This window comes from Melanerpes formicivorus, unplaced genomic scaffold (genome assembly GCF_026170545.1).
Source record: "Melanerpes formicivorus ecotype bairdi unplaced genomic scaffold, bMelFor1.0.p_v2 SCAF_4, whole genome shotgun sequence".
Classification (NCBI taxonomy): Eukaryota; Metazoa; Chordata; class Aves; order Piciformes; family Picidae; genus Melanerpes; species Melanerpes formicivorus.
This window is the reverse complement of record NW_027142356.1, coordinates 20,432,859-20,452,483: the sequence shown is the minus strand read 5'-3', so window position 1 is coordinate 20,452,483 and position 19,625 is coordinate 20,432,859. Positions and strand designations below refer to the sequence as shown.

The 19,625-nt window shown below is 37.2% G+C and overlaps 1 protein-coding gene across 3 annotated transcripts in view; it reads left to right on the top strand.

Annotated features, from left to right (window-relative positions):
• RAPGEF2 (Rap guanine nucleotide exchange factor 2) overlaps positions 1-19,625 on the top strand; it is a 171,232-nt gene that overhangs the window by 55,452 nt on the left and 96,155 nt on the right. For all 3 annotated transcript variants that reach the window (XM_068137182.1, XM_068137183.1, XM_068137181.1), the window contains exons 2-4: positions 3,776-3,846; positions 6,716-6,772; positions 16,694-16,777. In XM_068137182.1, the coding sequence (XP_067993283.1) occupies positions 3,776-3,846; positions 6,716-6,772; positions 16,694-16,777 (212 nt within the window). The remainder of the gene's footprint in view (positions 1-3,775; positions 3,847-6,715; positions 6,773-16,693; positions 16,778-19,625) is intronic.

Sequence of the window (19,625 nt, the reverse complement as noted above, 5' to 3'; positions counted from 1 at the left end):
GTTAATTAATTTAAATATATTATTGTATTTCTGAGCTGTCCCCACAGTCATTGTGTGGAACCTGATTTCTGTATCAAGATCAGCCTCCTTTGCCTTTCTTCATTGCTGCTGCTTCCCTTCTAAATCTTGTTTGAGTTCTGCTGGCTGACCAGAACTGGAAACCAGCTAGCTGGTGATTTATCTATGCTTTTGTATAAATAGTCCTTCCTGCAGCAGAATATTTAACCAGTTGTAGTAGTGACAATTAGCGCTGCTGCTTTTTTTTTGACGTTTAGAAACTTAGAAATTCATGCATCGTTAAAGGAGAAACTGTATAAATAACTTCCTCTGAGATTTTGGTGGCTCAGTCTGCCACCGTGTGGTAATTTGAATACGTGTTGTAAAAAGCGTCGGGCTGCTGCTGCTATCTGCGTGCCTTTACATACTTTGTGGATTAGTTAGAGGCAACTCTCAGGGACGCTGCGAACTAGCAAAAATGTTTGTGTAGGCCCCAGTGGGGTTGAATTTAGCTGCTGATTTAGGATTTTACTCATCTTGCCAGCAGAAATAACACAGGCAGGCCGTGTCCTTCTTGAAAGACTAAGTTGTTCTCCTGAGAATTTCTAAAACTTTTTTTAGTGTTTTTGTCAGGTATATAGCATATTAAAAAAAAAAAAAAATCCTTTAATGTCCTACATGCCTACATTTATGTTGTTTGTTTTTGAGAAATGGCTTTTACTAAACTGTTGTTCAAAGGATTTGCAATCTGTGTTGGATATTGCAACCCTTAGCACAAATATTTCTGGAGGATTCTTGTGCTCCATTAATTCACTTTCTCATTAAGAAGCTGAAGCAGCTATTTACATTTGATAATGAGTATGTTTGCTAAGTAAGCAAAGCATAGTTTGAGATAAATGGGAAAACTGTGATGGCCTAATGACAATAACTTGATATTCTGATTTTTTTTTTTTAATTTTTTTTTTTTTTTTTTTTTAAGTGGCTTTCCTACTTTTTAATGCTGTAGACTGATTGGAAGTGTTCAGTGCTTACTGACAGTATGTGGAAATATTTTCTTTTGACTCAATTGTACTTGTCTGTGCCTTGCACTATTGTAGAGAGTTTAGTTGGAAGGAATGATACTTAAATTCAATGCCAAACTTTCAGTACTAGAGGGTGCTGTTTCCTGCTAGACACTCTCTGAAAATGTGTAGAAAGTATGGACTGTAGCACACTTCTCAAACCGTGGTGTGGTTTTAATGCCAGTGCACATCAGCTGCAATGTTATAACGACTATTTGCTTTGATAGGACCCCACTGTCTGGAGCAGTGGTCTTCTTTCTTGCTAATTTTTGTTTTTTCCCCAAATCAAAAAACCCTTCATCTTAGTACTTTCCGAGATGTGTTCAGTTTTGTCCCTTGTGTTGCTGAAGCCAGCAACCTGGATGGGACAGCTAGTAAAGATTTATTTAGGGTTGGTGTTTTGTTTTTGGGTTTTTTTTTGTTTTTTCCTTGGTCTTTTTAAGATCTCTTTAAACTTGATGTAAAAATGAAAAAAAATTGTTTTTTAAAATCTTTATTTTTGGGGGGGTGAGTGTAGTTTTTTTGTGAGGCAATCCATCTGCAATTTGTGATGTAGGGACATGCAAGTATTTGAGTATATTTTGAAGTCAGATTAATTATGTTTTAAAGTGTTGACTAAATTTATCTTGCCTGTTGCTTGTGAAACTGGTCAGAAGAACTCCCTTCAGTGATTTAATTAATTTTTCTGTTTTGAGTCACTTCAATTGCTTTTCTCTAGGAACATAATCTATGTTCTTTACTGCTTTGTACATCTGCATGGTTGATCATTAGGTTGGTTTCACTCAGCAGTTTTGGAAAACAAATGTCAGTTGGTCCCTTTCACCATGGATTTTCACTTTTAGGTCTGTGGATCCCTATAAGATAGCATCCTTAATAATTTGCTATTCATCTGTGAATCCCTTGCTGCAGATAAAATCTCTGCCACTTGAGAGGAACCTCAATACAAGCTGGTGACAAATGATTACTCTCCTTCTGTTCTCTGTCATTAAGTAGGCTTGCTGGAAATGAATTCCAGTAGTACCTTATGGCCAGACTCTTTTGCCTGTAATCCACTACTGTGGGCATCTGATTCTCAGTGGTCCACTCCCAGCTTCCCCTGGCAGCCCCAGACTCTGCCTGTCTGAATGAGCGGCAGCAGTGCTACAGGCACTGCCAGACTTACGTCTTATCTCACTACCATCACAGGGCTCTGAGGAGCCTCTGCTCATCCCCAGCATATCTGTCAAGCCAGTGACTGTGGCAGGCATATCCTTTCACCTTACTACTATTACTATTAAACAGCAATTGACCACTCTTATTTTCTTTTCAAAACCTTCTATGCCCAAATTCCCTCCATCTTACACCATGCATAATTACTTTTGTCCTTGATGTTTTCTGTGCTCATCATAGAAGGAGCAAAACCTCTAGAAGGGAATAGGAGGACCAGAATAGAAGTGAAATCACAGGATTTTGGTTTGTGCGTTTCTTCCACTTCTTCCAACTGAGTATTTGTTTGTTTGTTTTGTTTTTGTTTTTTTTTTTCCATTGTGAGGAAAAAGCCATTCTGTATTCCTCCACTTAATGTATTTAACTAGATTTTAATTTTTCTTAAGTTCAAGTTCGCTGTGTAGCTTCAGTCCTAATGTTTGTCCAAATACTATATCTAGCATTCTTCCACTGTCTGAAAACTGAAGTTTTTCTGCACTCTGTGGTAAATTTCAAGTACACAAATATTTCCCAGTAACTAAATCTTTTGTAAATGTATAGGTTTGATATATTCTATTACTTGGAAACATCTTCCTACACTAACTTGGATGTTATTGGTGTTATTCTCAGCTTTGTTAGCCTCAATAAGTGGTAGTGAGTCGCTGCTCTGATTTTCAGTGAATTACAGATGGTGTGTTCTCTTAACTAGCACTCTTAAGAAGTGGATGATGAAACAGCATCGAATCTATGAACCAAAGTTAAATAATCCTAGGCATTGTGTGCTGCACTGAAGCTTTCTTTTAAGTGTATTAGTGATTTTAAATACAACTTTAGTAAACCTCCAGACTGACATTAGTGTTTCCATGGTTGTGTCTTAGGAAGCTTCAGTCATGGGTCTTGTTTTCATATCTTTATTAATGTTATTCATTGAGCTGGATATTGGAGGACCACAATGGTTGGATGAAACACTTTGCTATGCAACTAGGATTGTATTTATGTCTTTTTATAAGTTATTGTTTAAAAAAAGTTTTCTTTTAAATTATCTTCTTTGAGCTTGTGATTTACCTTGCATTGGAAGAGGATGCAGTTTTATAAATATTTATGTGCTGTTTGGGGTTTTGGTAGTTTTGTTACCCCTAAGCATGGAAACACCAATTTCTATGAGCTTGTTTTATGAAATAAATTGAAGTGTTTAGGTATGTTGCCATTGGGAAGCAGAATAGTAGTAGTTGAAAAGCTAGCTCACTAGAATTCTGCATCAGACTTGTTTCTTGGACATAAGTAGTGACAGCAAAGGCAGAAAGGTTTCTGTGTGTGTATTTTCCAGTGTGGACATGCCATCATTCATCATGTGGGGTTCCAACATATAATCATACATGTATTGGGAACTTGCTTTTTAATATTTTGTAAATGTGTTATTTCAAATATTCCTGCTGCCTTTATTAAGGGAGCTCCAGGTTCTTTGCAAACCTAGTATTTTAACATCTTGTATGAAATTGAGAATACTAATCATATTTTCCTTATGTTTGTAGGATTTGGAGATCGTGTATTCCTATTTACATGGCATGGAAGCCTTGTCTAATCTGAGAGAGCATCAGCTAAGGTATGATAAAAACACACGTGTTAATGGGGTAACAAAGCAAAGAAACAACAGGTCAGGGAACTATACACTACTTTTGTGTATCTTCCTTAGATTGAAATGCTGGCATCCATTTCTTCCCTTCTTTATTGTCCTAATACTTTCTTTTTGTATGCACGCATGTGTTTTTTCCTATTTGTTCTTTGTGATTTCTATTATGGATATGTTTGTTCTTTTCTCCTGAAAATTTCATACTAGGAATAAATGCATCACATAAAGAGTACAAATTCCAGTCCTGAATGAAAATAATGTAATTCTACTTTGGAAGGTGGCCATGATTGTATTCAGTTAAGGTATTTTGTGTTACACCATTATATGCGAGAGTTTTAACACATCAAGTTTTGCATAGCTGAACTGGTGTTAAATTGCTTACAAAGATCAAAGTGTGCACATATGGTTGTGTGGTATGTTGATGTGTGCTTCTTGGCTTCCTGTGCAGAATGAGGTTCTTGCTGAGGAATGTGAGGAACTTGCTCTCCCAGCAGAGTGAATTCCTAGAAGAGAGCTTCTGTTGACAGTACCATACATGGAAAAGGCTGGGCTTCTGGCAGATTAGGGACAGAAATCTTTTATGGTATTCTTTAGGATACAATATTTCTTATGTCAGTGGGATACCACAGAAACCTCTGAGATGCATTAAAACCCAGCGTATTAAATATAGTCTCTAGTAGTGAATAACTTACATTATGGCTTGCTGATGATCTCATCTTGAATGTATTACACTTACTTAGGAAGCAGACAGAGATTGGTTTTGAGCAAAAGTTAGATACCAGCACTCACCAGAACTAATTAAATTTTTTAAATGTTTGAGAAAGCAATATAGATTGTATTACTTGGTCACTGTAGTTTTGAACTGTTTCCAATTAACACAAGAGTTGAAACTCTTGGCTGTCTTCTGTATGAGGCATTTTCGCCCCTATTACTGTCCTAATAGGCTAAAAGTCTTGTAAAACTGAAGACAGTGCTAGTTGTGAGCTTGCATGACTTTTTGAAGAACATATTTCCTTTGCTCCCAATTCAGAGAGGAACAAAACTTGCTTGTTAAATTGGTTTTATTTCCTACAGCTCCTACTCTCAGATGGCAAGGGCTGGTAGGGCACATACTGTTGTTGAGCAGTCGTTTTCAAACATGACTGCTAATAATGATTTTTATTCTGGTATCTTCTCATCAGTAACCTCATGTTTGCTTTCCCCTTACCTCTCAAAACAGAGGATCAGAGGGTAGAAGGTAGAAGGCAGAAGCAGAAAGCAGCTTTTTGCTGTTTGTAAAGGATTCTGAAAAGACTTGATTTTTAGGGCAAGCAGTACCTGAGAGAGGAGGTTCTGTGGTGCAGTAAGTTGTTGGATTTTATTTTGCTGTGCCAGGAAGCAAGAAGCTTTTTTGTTAGCTGAAATTTATACACGATAAAAATACTTTAATGATACAGATGTTGCCTGTCAGAAAAGTTCTCAAAGATGATCAAAGGAGTAGATTTAAAATACCAGGATGGAGGGAAGGCTGTGGTTGCAAAATTTGATTTTTAAATATGTGTTGGTTTTTGTGTGTGGTTGGTGGTTTTTTTAATTAACAGAATTAAGATTTCTACTTTCTGTTAACAATTTATGAATAATCAGGATACCACTATAAGCCTGCCACTTCTGCACAGAAAAAACATCATTTTTGAGATGGTTGAGTTTGCAAGTAGAATCCTGAAATATGAGTGCTGAAGTCTTTTGTATTAGCCTGCTGGCTATTGAAACGAATGATAAGGGAAATGGCAATAAAAAATGTTCTAAATGTTACATCAAACCCAGATCAACTCTGTTTTGAGAAATTCTGCCTGAGCAGGAATTCTGTAGCACTGTTATCCGCTTAGGATATCACTGAAGGAAGACAGTCATTGGTGCATTGAGGTTATGATGACTCATCCTGTGAAGAATGAGAATTTCTTTCCCAAATCTAAATGTAGTTCCTCATTTGAATGTTCACATGAGCCTCTTAGTGAAATCTTTGACTGTCTGTCAAATAGCCTTGGTGTTTGCAGTCTGCTACAGAGCCATCAAAAATCTAAGGGAGGCAGTGGGATTTGTTTCTTTCCACCACCTGCTGGTAGTTATAAGATCTGTTTCCTTAAGACACTAAACAGAAATGTCATGTTAATTTTTTTATACCAAGTTAGAGTTGCTTACATGATAAGTACTATTATAGTTGCTATCTATTATGCCACATTTGTCAGGCAGAAAGTGAATGTGAAAATGCTTTAATCCTCCCCTCTAGAGATAGGATTTTCCTGCAGGAAATTCTCTGTATTTTGAGGCCTGTGAGATCTCAGCAATAAAATCCAATGGTGATTTTTTAAGTTGCTGTATTATAGCAAAATGAGAAGTGTTGAGTTACCTTGCAAGATAACTTCTTGTTTTACCTGTTGGGCCTGACTTCAAAATGGGAGCAGCTTTTATACTGTGGTATCTCAGATTAGTGTGACATATCATATGTTTGCATCCATTTCTACAATTCCAAATTGTTTCCTTATAGAACAGCTTGCTTACTTCTATCAGATCACTTTATAAAATGAGATCAGTAGAATTGTATGCATTTTATAGAAAATGTTTTTATGGCAGCAATTGCATCTAGTGTCCTAAATCAAATCTGATCTTGAATGAAATAATAACTTTAATGCTCAGACTAACATTTTTTTTTTCTTAAATCAAAAATCATCTCATCTTTAAATTGATGGTTAGATTTTATGTGCTGGAGACAAACATGGGAAAGCTGACTGTGTTTTAGAAAATGAAGCCTTTGTGACACTGATAGGAATCATAATTAAAAATTACTACTTTCCTTCTCTTTCAGACTGATGTGTGAAACGGTTAGATATGAAAGACACGAAGCAAATGAAGTTCTGTATTAGTAAGTATTTCTGCTTCCTTTTATATTATACTGAAAGAAGAAATTAATTTTAAACTGTATTAAATAGAGTTTTTACTGCCAAGTCCCTTGCCCAGTGCCCAGTCTAATAAATGTGTGAGACAGTAATTTTCATTGTCAAACAGTGGAGAAATTTGCTGGTGCTAGTGAGGGAGCTAATAGTGACTCTTGCTTGGTGATGTGTTGTATTCATTTTTGTAACCAGTGAGATTATGTGGAATTAGGGGATGTGGGTTGTCCTCAAATTAGAGTAAGTTGTCATATAGTCTTACTTCAATTTTGTCAAAGTAGTGTAGTGATCAGCTTTTTGTGCCAGGGGTGCCAAATTGACATATTTAATACAGCTTATAATTAGGAGGGATGTGATCTAATGTCAATTCAAATTTGGACATCTGAAGTTTGCTGTTGCTTTGTTTATGCAAACAACTCATTGAAGCAAAGGATTTATCAGATTTTCAACTACTGCCCCTAAAACTAGACTTTAAAGATTTTTCTGGGTTGAATGTTTAAGCGCATGAAGAATGCAGCTCATATGGCTTCTCTTTCACATGTGCACTTTTTCCTATATTGACCATCAGGAGGAAAATGTGATTGCACAAACTTTAACGCTAGGCTTTCTTTGATCATGCAGCAAAATTGATGTCTAATCAAATCCAGTAATCAGCTATGTATGGGAAATGCACAAGGTCAAAATCTATAGGTGGATAGATAATGTTAATTGGACCAATATAATCTTTATTAATTTTGGAGACTAATTTGCTAGTGACCATAGTGCTGGTGATTTGTTTAGAACCAGTAGAACTCATTCTAACTGTTTAAGCCTGAATTCTATGCTGAATGAATTAAGGCTGCTAGTTCTGCATACACTCAAGGCAGGCAAAAGTTACTAGGAAATATGTGCCTGAGAAAATACAGTGCACAAGCAGAGAATTATGAAGTCTGGGTTAACTTGCAGTGCTTTATTTGCAATTCTTTTTGCATTGATTTCCTTTGTCACTCCTTTCATGTGACTTCATCTTCACCTTGGTTGGTTGCCTGTCATTCCTACTGACTCACTTCTTGACATTCCCCCCCCGATTTATTCAGTAGATTTAATGGGCATTTTGGCAATTTCTGTTTAGAGATACTAATATATCTCTACATTTTGCTGGTATTTCTCTGACAACTTTGGGCAAAATCTGAAAGCTAATAATGATTTTTTTTTTTTTTACTTTGTCATAAAAATGTCAATATTTTAAAGCCAGAAATAGATGTTCTGTTACTTTGAGTTATAGCTTACTGCTTGAATTTCATGGATGGTTTAAGATCTGCTTGGTAAGAAAATCCCATGGAACCTGCACTCTAATTAAAGTGGTCTATTTTTAGGATAATGAACTTAGAGGAATGTTTGTTTCACAAATTCAGCATATGTATTGAAGATGCATTCTTCTAAAATAAAAATTAAAACAAACAAATGAGTCCCCCCACAAAAAAAATCCCCAAACCCCAACCAACAACACAACAACCTTGCAAACAAACAAACAAATCAACAAACCAACCAAAACCAACAAAAAACCCAAACCAAAACAATTCCAAATTTATAATGTGCATGTTTAGGAAAGAATGGAATACTACAGGAAATAAATGATGTGATATCCAGGTTAGAATCAATCCATTCAATTATGAGCTATAAGATAGGAGCATATAATGTGGTCACCTTTTATTGAATATGCCAAAATGTATCAGTTGAAGCACTTATTTTGGTCATGAAGGCTAAGGTTTTAATAAGCATTAAATTTGAACTCTAAAGTTATACCTTCCCTCCTTTCTCCACCCTGGTGATGATATGACTTGCACTGAAATCTGAAATCAGGTGCTAATCTTTGTTCATTAGAAATAGGCATTAAAATAGCTGCAGCTTTTGGAACCATTCATTCACCTGTGTGTGACCTCCCTGAGGGACCACTTCATTGTGTCTCCATATGGATAAGTTAAATCTTTCTACCTAAATGCTGACATGAAAATTAACACAACTGCTCTGTTTATTTGATCAAAACTTTTTCACTGTGAAAAATTTGGTTGCATCGGCACTGTCAGCTGTATTTTTTTTTAAAAAAAGTCAATTTCTTTGCATGTATGCATTGCTGAAAATAATTATCCACACTTGGTAGAAATACAGTGGGATTTTTATTCTCCATTTTTGAGAAGTTAATTTTCTTAATACTTCCATAGGTTATCCCTTTGGTCATAAAAAAATAGTAATGGAGCATGTTGTTTAAAATTGGTGCATCTCATCTGTGTTTACTTCACCATCCACGAGTGTACATGGTAGTGACAAATTCTCAAACCCTACAGCCATCTCACTGTTTATATGGAAACTGGGTTATTAAAAGTGGCAGTTCAGCCTGAGTTATTCTTTATTTTCAGTCATGGTGATCGACAGCCACCTGAGTATGAGCCAGCAGTGTGCCCAGGTGGCCAAGAAGGCCAATGGCATCGTGGCCTGCATTAGGAATAGTGTGGCCAGCAGGAGCAGGGAGGTCATAGTGCCCCTGTACTCTGCTTTGGTTAGGCCGCACCTTGAGTACTGTGTCCAGTTCTGGGCCCCTCAGCTTAAGAAAGACATCGAAACACTTGAGCGTGTCCAGAGAAGGGCAACAAGGCTGGTGAGAGGCCTTGAACATAAGCCCTATGAGGAGAGGCTGAGGGAGCTGGGATTGTTTAGCCTGGAGAAGAGGAGGCTCAGGGGTGACTTCATTGCCCTCTACAACTACCTGAGGGGTGGTTGTGGCCGGGAGGGGGTTGGTCTCTTCTCCCAGATAACCAGCACCAGAACAAGGGGACACAGTCTCAAACTGCGCCAGGGGAGGTTTAGACTCGAGGTGAGGAGGAAGTTCTTCATTGAGCGAGTCATTTGTCATTGGAACGGGCTGCCCAGGGAGGTGGTGGAGTCACCATCCCTGGAGGCGTTCAAGAGGAGATTGGACATGGCACTTGGTACTGTGATACTTTTGTGTAATGGAAATTAATGATAAAAGGGCTTAAAAACCTGCAAGACAAAATTTCAGAGTTGAGGCTTACTTGACACATACCTGATCCTTTAAATTTTTTTTTTGCCAGATATCTCTATTCAATCTACTTTAAATGTTCTGTTAAAAATAACAAAGCAACCAAACACACCACCCCACCCCCCCCCCCCGCCAAACCACCCAGAACCCAAACACAACCAAAGCAGCCCCCACAAACCCAAACATTTAACCTGGTCACTTGATATATAATTCATCAGTAGTTCAAATTTTAAAATTGTTCCTGTTTTTCATATCAGAATAACAGTAGTTGACTCTTCCAGCAGTTAGTTTTTAATTAGCATTTTCTTTGAAAAGGCATATGCCTCTTGACAGGTGAATCAAAGTTTTCAAATCTAATCGTAAATGTTTGCTGTGATGGCAGGGAGGAATCTTTGGTGGTAACTCTTCTGCATATATTCCAACAAATATATTAATATTTTTCTAATAAAAGCACCACCTATTTCCCCCTTGTAGTCATACAGGGGCTCTATGTGGGTTTTCAGCTCTGCTCTTTAATATTTCTATCTGTATGGTGTTTGGTTTATGCTTTCTGTAAGGAAGTCTTTGTATGTTTTTAAGGTTCTTTTTTGTTTTTGTTTTTTTTCTGAAGACATTGAATCAGCAGGAAAAAATGTTACTTGTAAAACCAGTTTATTACTACAGAGAATGTCTATGGCTAACGTGAGAATGAGCCATATCTTCAGCTTGAAATTACTGGTTATGGTAGGCAGGGTGTATAATACTTGTATTTGTACAATATTTGTCATGCTTTTTCCCTCATTCTTCACCTGTCGTGAATGTGGAGTGAAAAACAATCTGCTTGTATTAAGATTGTAGTGCTTATATGGAGGGAGGAGATAGGGATGGAGAGAGAAAAGGGAATGAGAAGCAGAGGGAGCTGCAAAAAGAATGAAGATATGTAATTTCAACTGGTCATCTTTGATACTTCCCTGTTTTGAACTAAATTCCCAGGTCTAGTAGTAGTAATATCATCGTCCAGTCTTAGCCAGGTTGTCCGAGTCATATCACTACAGCAGGGCAAAAAGACCCAAATACATTTGCTTTGGGCTAGTCATGCAATGGTTTGGCCCGGCTGCCAAAGCCTGAAAAGAATGAAATCTGGAAAGACAATAAGGAGTCTGACTTTTTTGGTTGCTTAAATGAGAATGTTAATGTCTTTCATGAGGTTGAATGGAATGTCTGAAGAATGCTGGAGGGCATTGGCTTTGTGTAGCTGTGGGACAAGTTGTGTTAGAGGGCTGCGTGAAGGTGCTTGGAAGATGCACTTGGGGCAGCGATTGGTGGAGAACTTGCTGAGCTTCCCCAGAAGGATGCTTGTCCCAGGCGCTGTCATCTGTCCCAGAACACATGCATGGCACAAAATCAAATGGGGATTTTGGATGTAGTTTGGGTGTGTCCTAGCTCTGTGCCTAAGCCATGCATTTATTTGCAGCTGTAGGTCTATGCAATTAATGTTACAGTAGCTCTGTGCAAGGACAGGTGAGAAATAGATCTATATAGGTTTGTATCTTGCATAATTGAAGACCTAAAACGCTACAGAAAAGAACTGCTATAGGAATGTGAGCATCAAGCTGGTTTCCACTAGTGATATTTCAAGTTACCCATAAAATTATTCTCTTATGCGCTTTGATACTTTACTGTTAACCAGAATTTCTGGTCTCTGGATGGCATGCATCTGTTTGTAGAGGCCTGCACCACATGTTTGTATTTACTGTCGTTGTTTATGGAATAGTCTTGCCTTCAGAGAGCCCCTGTAAAAGACTTTTCCCTTGGTATTAGGGAAAGATAAGATGCTTTGAAAATTATTTGAGCTGCTTTAAATATGCAGTAAACTCGAATATGTCTGTTCAAAGCATTTGTTCTGGGTCAGTGTATGATTTTTTCAGGTAGACCTCTGCAGGCAATACATACACTCGTGCATCCATGGGTTTCTGTGAAAGTCATGCAGTACTAGTTTTAATAATGTAAAGAACTGCTGCAGCAGGGCTTGTCTCTCTCTTTCCCCCCCACCCCTTCCCTTCCTCTTAAAGTATTTGTAAAGGTGTATTGCTCCTTCTGATAGTTGGCCAGTTGCCAGAGTAGTGTTGGGATACTGCCAGACCTGCACTGCAGTAAATCAGGAACCTGAATTCAGCTGTTGTGTGGTGGATACATTTTCTGTGGGGAATTTCTTAGGCAATGTGTATCATTAAAACATACATTCAAGGACATGGCAGTCAGCTCTGTGTAAGCAAATGCTGAATCAAGGCTTCTTAATAGTGTCAGTGGTCAATGTTACAGTCTGTTGGCTTTATGTATCCAGTATGGGATCTCTGTGTTATTTTTGACCTGATTTTGAAACTTTGTTTAATGAAGACTAAGGGGCTTTTGAGAGGATTTTAATTTTCACCATCTTTACTATAAATGTTTACCTAAAAAGTTATGTTTTTGTTGTAATTTTGAGAATAAAAAGCTTTGCTTTTGGAGAAATACTAAAGGTATAAGATTTAGTAGCAGAGTTGTCTGTCTCAATGTCAAAGGATTTTGGATGCAAGATAATTTTATTTTGTGATTTCTGTCATAGTTTTCCTGATTTAGGAAACTAGAATTTTTTTTTCTTTGAATTTACCTTCTGATGTCAAGGGCTAATTCATTATATAAATTTTATACCAGGAGTTCAAGGACAATAGGTCAATTAGCTTGCCTACATATAACTGCATAATGTATTTATTGATTGCCTGTTTAATCAGCTTAAGAGTGGCACACATTACTGATGCTCTACAATAATCTCTGTTTTATTCTACCACTTTTGTTTCAGAAGTGGAAAATAATAAAAATAAAGAAAAAAACCTACATCTGATAATGTGTTTTCATGAATACCAACAAATATTTTTCCTGTGGTTTGTTCTTCTTTATTTCCCACTCTTGCTACTCGGAGACAAGATACCAGTTTTCATCCTATGTCTATTAGTAAAAGATGATCATAGACCTCAGTTGAAACATGCACTTTATGATGCATGTTTAGTGACAATTAGAAGCTCTGAATTCTGAGTTTTATTACTGGCTGTATTTTTAGCTTTTTCTTATTTAAAGATTAGGAGGAAGAAAAAAAATGTGACTCTGTTAATTAAAAAAATCAGCTCACATGCTATATTTTAATTTTTATTTTTTGCAAGTAGTCAATTGGTTTTATTTCTCTTTGGGATATACCCCTTATTGTTATCAAAATGCTCTTGCAGATGTCAGGTAACTGCTTCACTATCTTATTTAGAAGGGCTGCAGACAGTGATGACTATGTGAATAAAGTTTTGAGTGTTGCAACAGTACACTGCTCCTGGTCAGGATCTTCAATGACATCGACCTGAGAGAATTGTTAAACTTGGACATGTTTGACATCCTAAGGGACTTCAGGACTAATGTCTGATTCTGGCAATTATTATTCAGTTAAACTACCTATAACTTTCAGCATACAGAGAAGAAGCAAAGAGAAACAGACACATTAATCTGCTGATACAATTTTCTATTGTGTGTAACCTTGCAGAAAAATGTTCTCTCTAACTTCTCTTTGTGTAGTATCTGAATACCTGAAAGAGATCCCAGTTGTGACATGTCAGATTTTCATTGTTTCTCTTCCTCTCAAGTGGAGATCTAGGAACATAAACAATGTCTGTTCTGAATTACTTTACATTTGCTTTCTTTATTCAACTTTCTACAACACTGTGTATGAATTCATGAAAATGTAACCTGTTAAGTACATCTTGGTTTGTAATAAAGTTATTTTACTGAAATACTCTACAAATGTTACAGCTTGTAGGAATGGGAATATATCCAGTTTAAATGTAGGTCTTTGGCAGCGGTTGGAATTTTAATGATCGATGGAGAAAATTCTAAATACCTCTTTCACAACCAAGAAATTGTTGATTTCACAACCTTTGTGAAGTAGCTTGGAGAATACTTCTGAATTGGAAAGTAATTCTGGATGCTGATATTTGACTTGTTAAGGGTCCTTCTAGCATCCTGACTTGCTGGACCATTCAATTCACTGTTGGAAGGAGGATGATACCTCTGTTTAGGTCTCAGGATAGACACAAATTCTGTAAAGGGAATATTAAGCAGTAATTATACGGAAGCAATTTCTATTGAGACCCCCATATTGTTGTCTTTTTTTCAAGTGCTGTCTCAAGGGAGTTGGTTGTGAAACCAGTGACCAGAAGGTGTTCAGAACACAAAGGCTTCTGTTTAGCTTTCATGTCCAGGTGCTGAATTTTGCACTGAAGTGATGCCTTATTTGACAGAATTAAAGCATATTTGACAGCAGTCATCACAGACACCTGCAAATTCTTGCCACTGTATGTACTTATGTTTATTATCTCAGGTGAACCAAATGTGCACAGTCATAGGCTAGAAAATATGAAGATTTATGTCAGAGTCTACTGTTCAGCCCTAGCAGTTGTAACAGCCTGGTGATGTCCTCATAGTCTATTGTGTAATTGTAACTGAAGTTTCTAGGTAGAAGAGTTGGTAACAGCTATGGAATTACTTTGCAGAGTTCTGTGTTCAGCTTTTTGTAGTTATATTCAAAGCAGAGAAGTATACTGTCTGGCTGCAGCTTGTAGTTGTGTGAAATAGGTGATTTGACTCCTAAGGGAGGTAAATAAAAACTTGCGTATTAGTAGATTTGTAAAAGTTAACATATTTTCATTTGGATTAAATATTTATTTCTAAATTTTTGCTTCAATTATTTTATCCTTGGAAATGATGTTCTGTAAAAGTATAAGATTACTTGTGTTTTATAAAACCTGAACCCAGACGATGTTATCTTCTGTCAGACTACGCTTTTGTACTTAGTCAAACTATCACTGACATCCTAATAGAGTTACCTCCTGGTAGTTTAGGAAATCATTCTATCTAGAGTGATTGCTGAAAATGTCTGTTTTAAACTTTCAATTGTGCTAGTAAGTGAAAGTTATTTGTATTTAGAATGACATCTATTTAAAAAAAACAACAAATACTAGCAGACTTGCAGTTCAGCAGCAGTGCTGGTTGTGTATTCATGTCAGCTTAGGACTCTATAGGGGGAAGTGCTTCAAGATGTCTTAGGTGCACATTAATGCTTGTGAGAACAGTATTTTCTTTGGAATTGATTTCAAGTTTATCTGCTTTAACCTGATTCTCTGTATTTATATACAATATTGATTTTTTTCCACACTGATGTGTTTCAGCCCCTGTGAGAAACAAGCATGAGAAAAGGAAGCTTGGTGCACTTCAACTATGTAAATCAAAATTATTCATTGTTGACACTGTGTTATCACTTCTTTTTGTATTATCTGTCAATAATAATATGGGTATTTCTTGAGGCTGTCATTTTGAAGAGGTTATATTCACTTGGAGTGCAGCTGACTGTTATGGTTTCACTGGTCAGGTCATAGGCTGGTAGGAAAAAAATATGGGCTGCATCATCTTAGTTAAACTCTTTAGTTCTTGGTCATTGTGTCCTCAGTTTCTGCTGTTAATTCTCCATATTTCTGATGTTTTACTCTTTCGTGGTTATATTATGTATGTTTTTTAGATTGGGTGGTTTGCCCTTTTAGGCCAGTTCCCTTTTTCCCCCTAACTTCACTTTTCCTTCTAGACAACGTAATATAGTCAGTGCTGAGAAAATGGCACCCCCTTTTTTTAGGACCACACCATGTAGGTACTTATTAAACTGAATTTCTTCAAATGAAGAACATGCTGCTAATGTACATAGCCTACTTAAATTTAACATTGAGTTTTAATACCATGCTGTCATAATCATTAAAAGACGCAGGCTGTTCTTGCTTCAAGTTAGAACTAATTATTGCAAAAGACTTTAGATATAATTTAAAAGGAGAAGGTGCTACAGATCAGTTAAGTAATATGCATTTCAGTGTCACTAGGAATGTGGTTTTCAGAGTGGTGCACTTGAATCCAATTTACAAGTTTCTTTGGAAGAAGCATGAGTGGTAAAAACTGCAGTACAGATATTCTCAATGCTAACTGTTAGAAAGGCACCAGACTTCTATTGCAGCTGTTTCTAGTAACCTCAAACTACTTTTTGAGTCTAAATGTTATGTGAGCTTGTCCAAGAGTGGTATATGAAAGAAGAACCTATGAAAAGGATTTTAGTATTACTCAAGGAGCAAGAGCTGTTTCTTGCAGTAGAACAAACTGGACCTTGATGACAAAGTTTTTCATCCAGTTTCTCTATAGAATGAAGAGAAGGGAAAAAAAGGGAAGAGAAGGGAAAAGTTCCTTTTAATGGAATTTTTTTCATGTAGCAGGAAGAGGCTCGAAAGGGGCAGTGTATAGTAGCATCAGGTAAAGTTAGCTAATGTCTGATGTAGATTTACCATCTGCAAATATATCAAGTTCTTAACTTGTGGGAAGGCAGATGGATGCCAAGGCAAATTTGTCTTGAATACATGATGAAGGAGATGGCTAGAATTGGGAAAGGAAACCTTATTTATAGAGCAAAATATGCTACAGTTCTCTGCAGCAAGAGGAAAGCAACAGATTTGACAGGATACAATACAACAAATAAACTGTAGCCTGACTTGATTTTAACTACTTCATTTTTTCATTAGGTATGTGCTGTTATCAAATGGATATGTGCTTTTTAAAAAGTGAAGTAAATGAAATGAGGCATTTTAATAATTTATATTTGCAAGTGGAAATTAAAATGGTTTGAAGTTATGTAAATAATTGAACTGTGGCTTTCTTCCACAATTTGAGTGTTTTTATCCACTTTGTTCTTCATATTGTGAATTTGATAATGCTATAAGTAATGTAAATCAACTGTCTCATACTGTTGTCTTTTTTCCCCTCAAATTTTCAGCCCTGATGACATTGGTACCTGTTGGTATATCCTGCTGTCTGGTTCAGTCTTCATTAAAGAATCTATGTTTCTTCCAAGGAGCAGGTATGTCAGCTATAAATGTACTGCATTTTGTATTTAAATATAAATCTGTAGTATTTTTAGAATTACAAGGCAATGTCTTATGATTAACGAAATAGAGAAGTACACACAAGCGCACTTTTCTACCTTTATTACTAGTGGTAATTATTCTATGCCCATAGCTGGAACCGAAAGCCTGCCATTGTGGTCACTGTAGAAACATGTGAAGTGTTGTGCAAATGCTGTCAATTTAAAAATAAAACTACCAAAAAATGACAAATGGAGGGAAGTACCAAGGAATCTGTTCTTGGGAGTAATCAAACTTAAATCGTAGGATGCACTAGAGCTCACAATGTTTTCCTCAGGCTTTACTTACCATGCATAAGACTTGAGTGCATGTTTTAGCATATGCTTCTGTCATTTTGGCTCCTTCTGTTTGACTGTGCTTCACATGAAGGGGTTTGCAATGAAGAGTAGTATTTTATATGGAAAAATAAGTTTTGTGTGTGAGGCACTCCAAATTTATATTGCTGCTATAAAAAAATTAATCATTTTGAGTTATGGAAAAAAATGTAAATGACCACAATGATTTCAGACTAAGGTGGCTGAACTTGATCAGTCGAAGCAGAGCAGACCCACGCTCAAATGCTGGTTATATGCATATTCGTTCAGACTACTGTAAAAGGCTCCTTTGAAGTAAATAGTGTAGAATAAAATTTGTGGAAGGCCGAAAGAAAGCATGACCTATCTTTGTATGCTGTGGTAAGAATGAAAGCACCAGAAACTTCCTTACTGTTCTGAATAGCAGGAAACCACTTCAGAGCTAGTGCTGGTTGGCATATGAACAATTGGGTTTTAAATCTGCCTTTCAATGGGAGAGCAGTGCTGGTCGTCTTGGGATTTCCATTTGGTTCTTGGTGTTAAGTAAGTGTCTTCCATCTGTAAGAGGACAGGCACTGCTGATAAAGTGATACATTTGGTGTGCCATCAAACTGTATATGCCAAAGGTGGAAAACTGGTTATTGTAGAAAGTAGCACAACAACAGATTATAGGATCCCTGCTGCTGGCAGATGGAAGAAAATTGTTCCACATGTCATGCATGAACAGGCAGTGCTGGAAAAAAAGCTGGCAGAAAGTGTTGCTCTTAGATGCCAGCAGAAGGGATGTATGCTATCTGAATTAATACAGTGGCCATATAAAGTCTGTGGCAAGAATCTTCTATTCCTTTGAAATACAGCAATGCTTGTGCTCCAGGAATGTTTCGATACTTGATGAGAGGTGAGATTTAATAAGATAAACAGTAAACTTAAGATTTTTCCAGGAAGAATTAACAGAAAATTACAGATCCCGTGACTCAAAGCATTCAAGGGCTATTCACCTGGAGAAACTGAGAAATGACACTTAGGACAGTGTCTGAGATTGTGGTGAATTACGAGTGTGGAATTTGCCATTAAATAATGCTGCTAAATCAAGTGTCTTGGGAAGCAAATGTAAGAGAGGTTTTGTTCATTAACAAAAGACATAAGTCTGTGAAAGCAACATTAAGAAGCTTTAATGATACAGTGTAGGAAGTGTTTCTGGAGAGGAAAACCAGACTCCTTCTAGTGAGACATCTTGTGTTGAGAAGCTATAAAGGGTGGGTGAGTACCTTATTTAAATCTAGGACAAAGTTAATCAAGATTTTTACTTTGTGAAATAAACATCAATGTCTGGGCCTTGAGCTCATCCATAAATAAGAAACTTTGGAAAAGTGAGAGGGCACCCAGGTTCAATTCCAGGCTTGGAATACTGATGAGCATTAAATGATATTTGGGAAATATTTCTTTGCATTAAAAATAAAATTTTAAAGGTTAAAGGCTGGAAGATAAAGGAGTTTTTCATCTTTACTTAGGTTGCCAGTGAATTACAGAGTCACAGAATGTTAAGGTTTGAAAGGGACCTCAACATATCATCTAGCCCAACCCCCCTGCAAGAGCAGGATCACCTATACCAGATAACATAGGAATGCATCCAGGTGGGCTTTGAATGTCTCCAGAGAAGGAGACTCCACAACCCCCCTGGGCAACCTGTTCCAGTGTTCTGTCACCCTCACGGCGGGGGGTGGAGGGGAAATTCTCGTGTTTGCATGAAACTTCCTATACCTCTATTTCCACCCATTGGCCCTTGTTCTGTCGTGGGGCATCCCTGAGCAGAGCCTGACTCCATCCTCTTGACACTCACCCTTTGCATAGTTATAAACATTAATGAGGTCACCCCTTTAGTCTCCCCCAAGCTGAAGAGGCCCAGCTCCCTTAGTCTCTCTACATAAGGAAGATGTCCCACCCCCTTAATCATTTTTGTGTCTCTGCACTGGGCTCTTTCAAGCAGTTCCCTGCCCTTCTTTAACTGAGGGGTCCAGAGCTGGAAACAATATTGCAGATGTAGTCTCACCAGGGCAGATTATAAGGGATGGAAAACTTCTGTTGACCTACTGACCACACCCCTTACACCCCAGAATGGCATTGGCCTTCTTGGCCGGAAGAGCATGTTGCTAGCTTGTTGCTAACCTTCCATCCATTGCTTGCAAGGAAGTAGTACACTGCTCAGACTGGATAGAAAAAAACTGATTAGCAGCAATACTGAAGTACAATTTTACAGTGCTCTAGAAAAAAGGGAGTCAGACCTCCTGAGGAGGCTGCTGTCCAGAAAGAACTAATTGACAGGGTAGTATTTTGGAATGTAAAGAGTAATGTCAAAAGTGGGCAAAAGGGAACTTTTGCTTAACTGTTTGCTTAAACTGACTATTTAAACATACAGGAGGTAATCATTTGAAGAGCCTTTTGCATTGCATAATTTGGGAGTCTTGATATCTTACTGCTGTTAAGATGAATT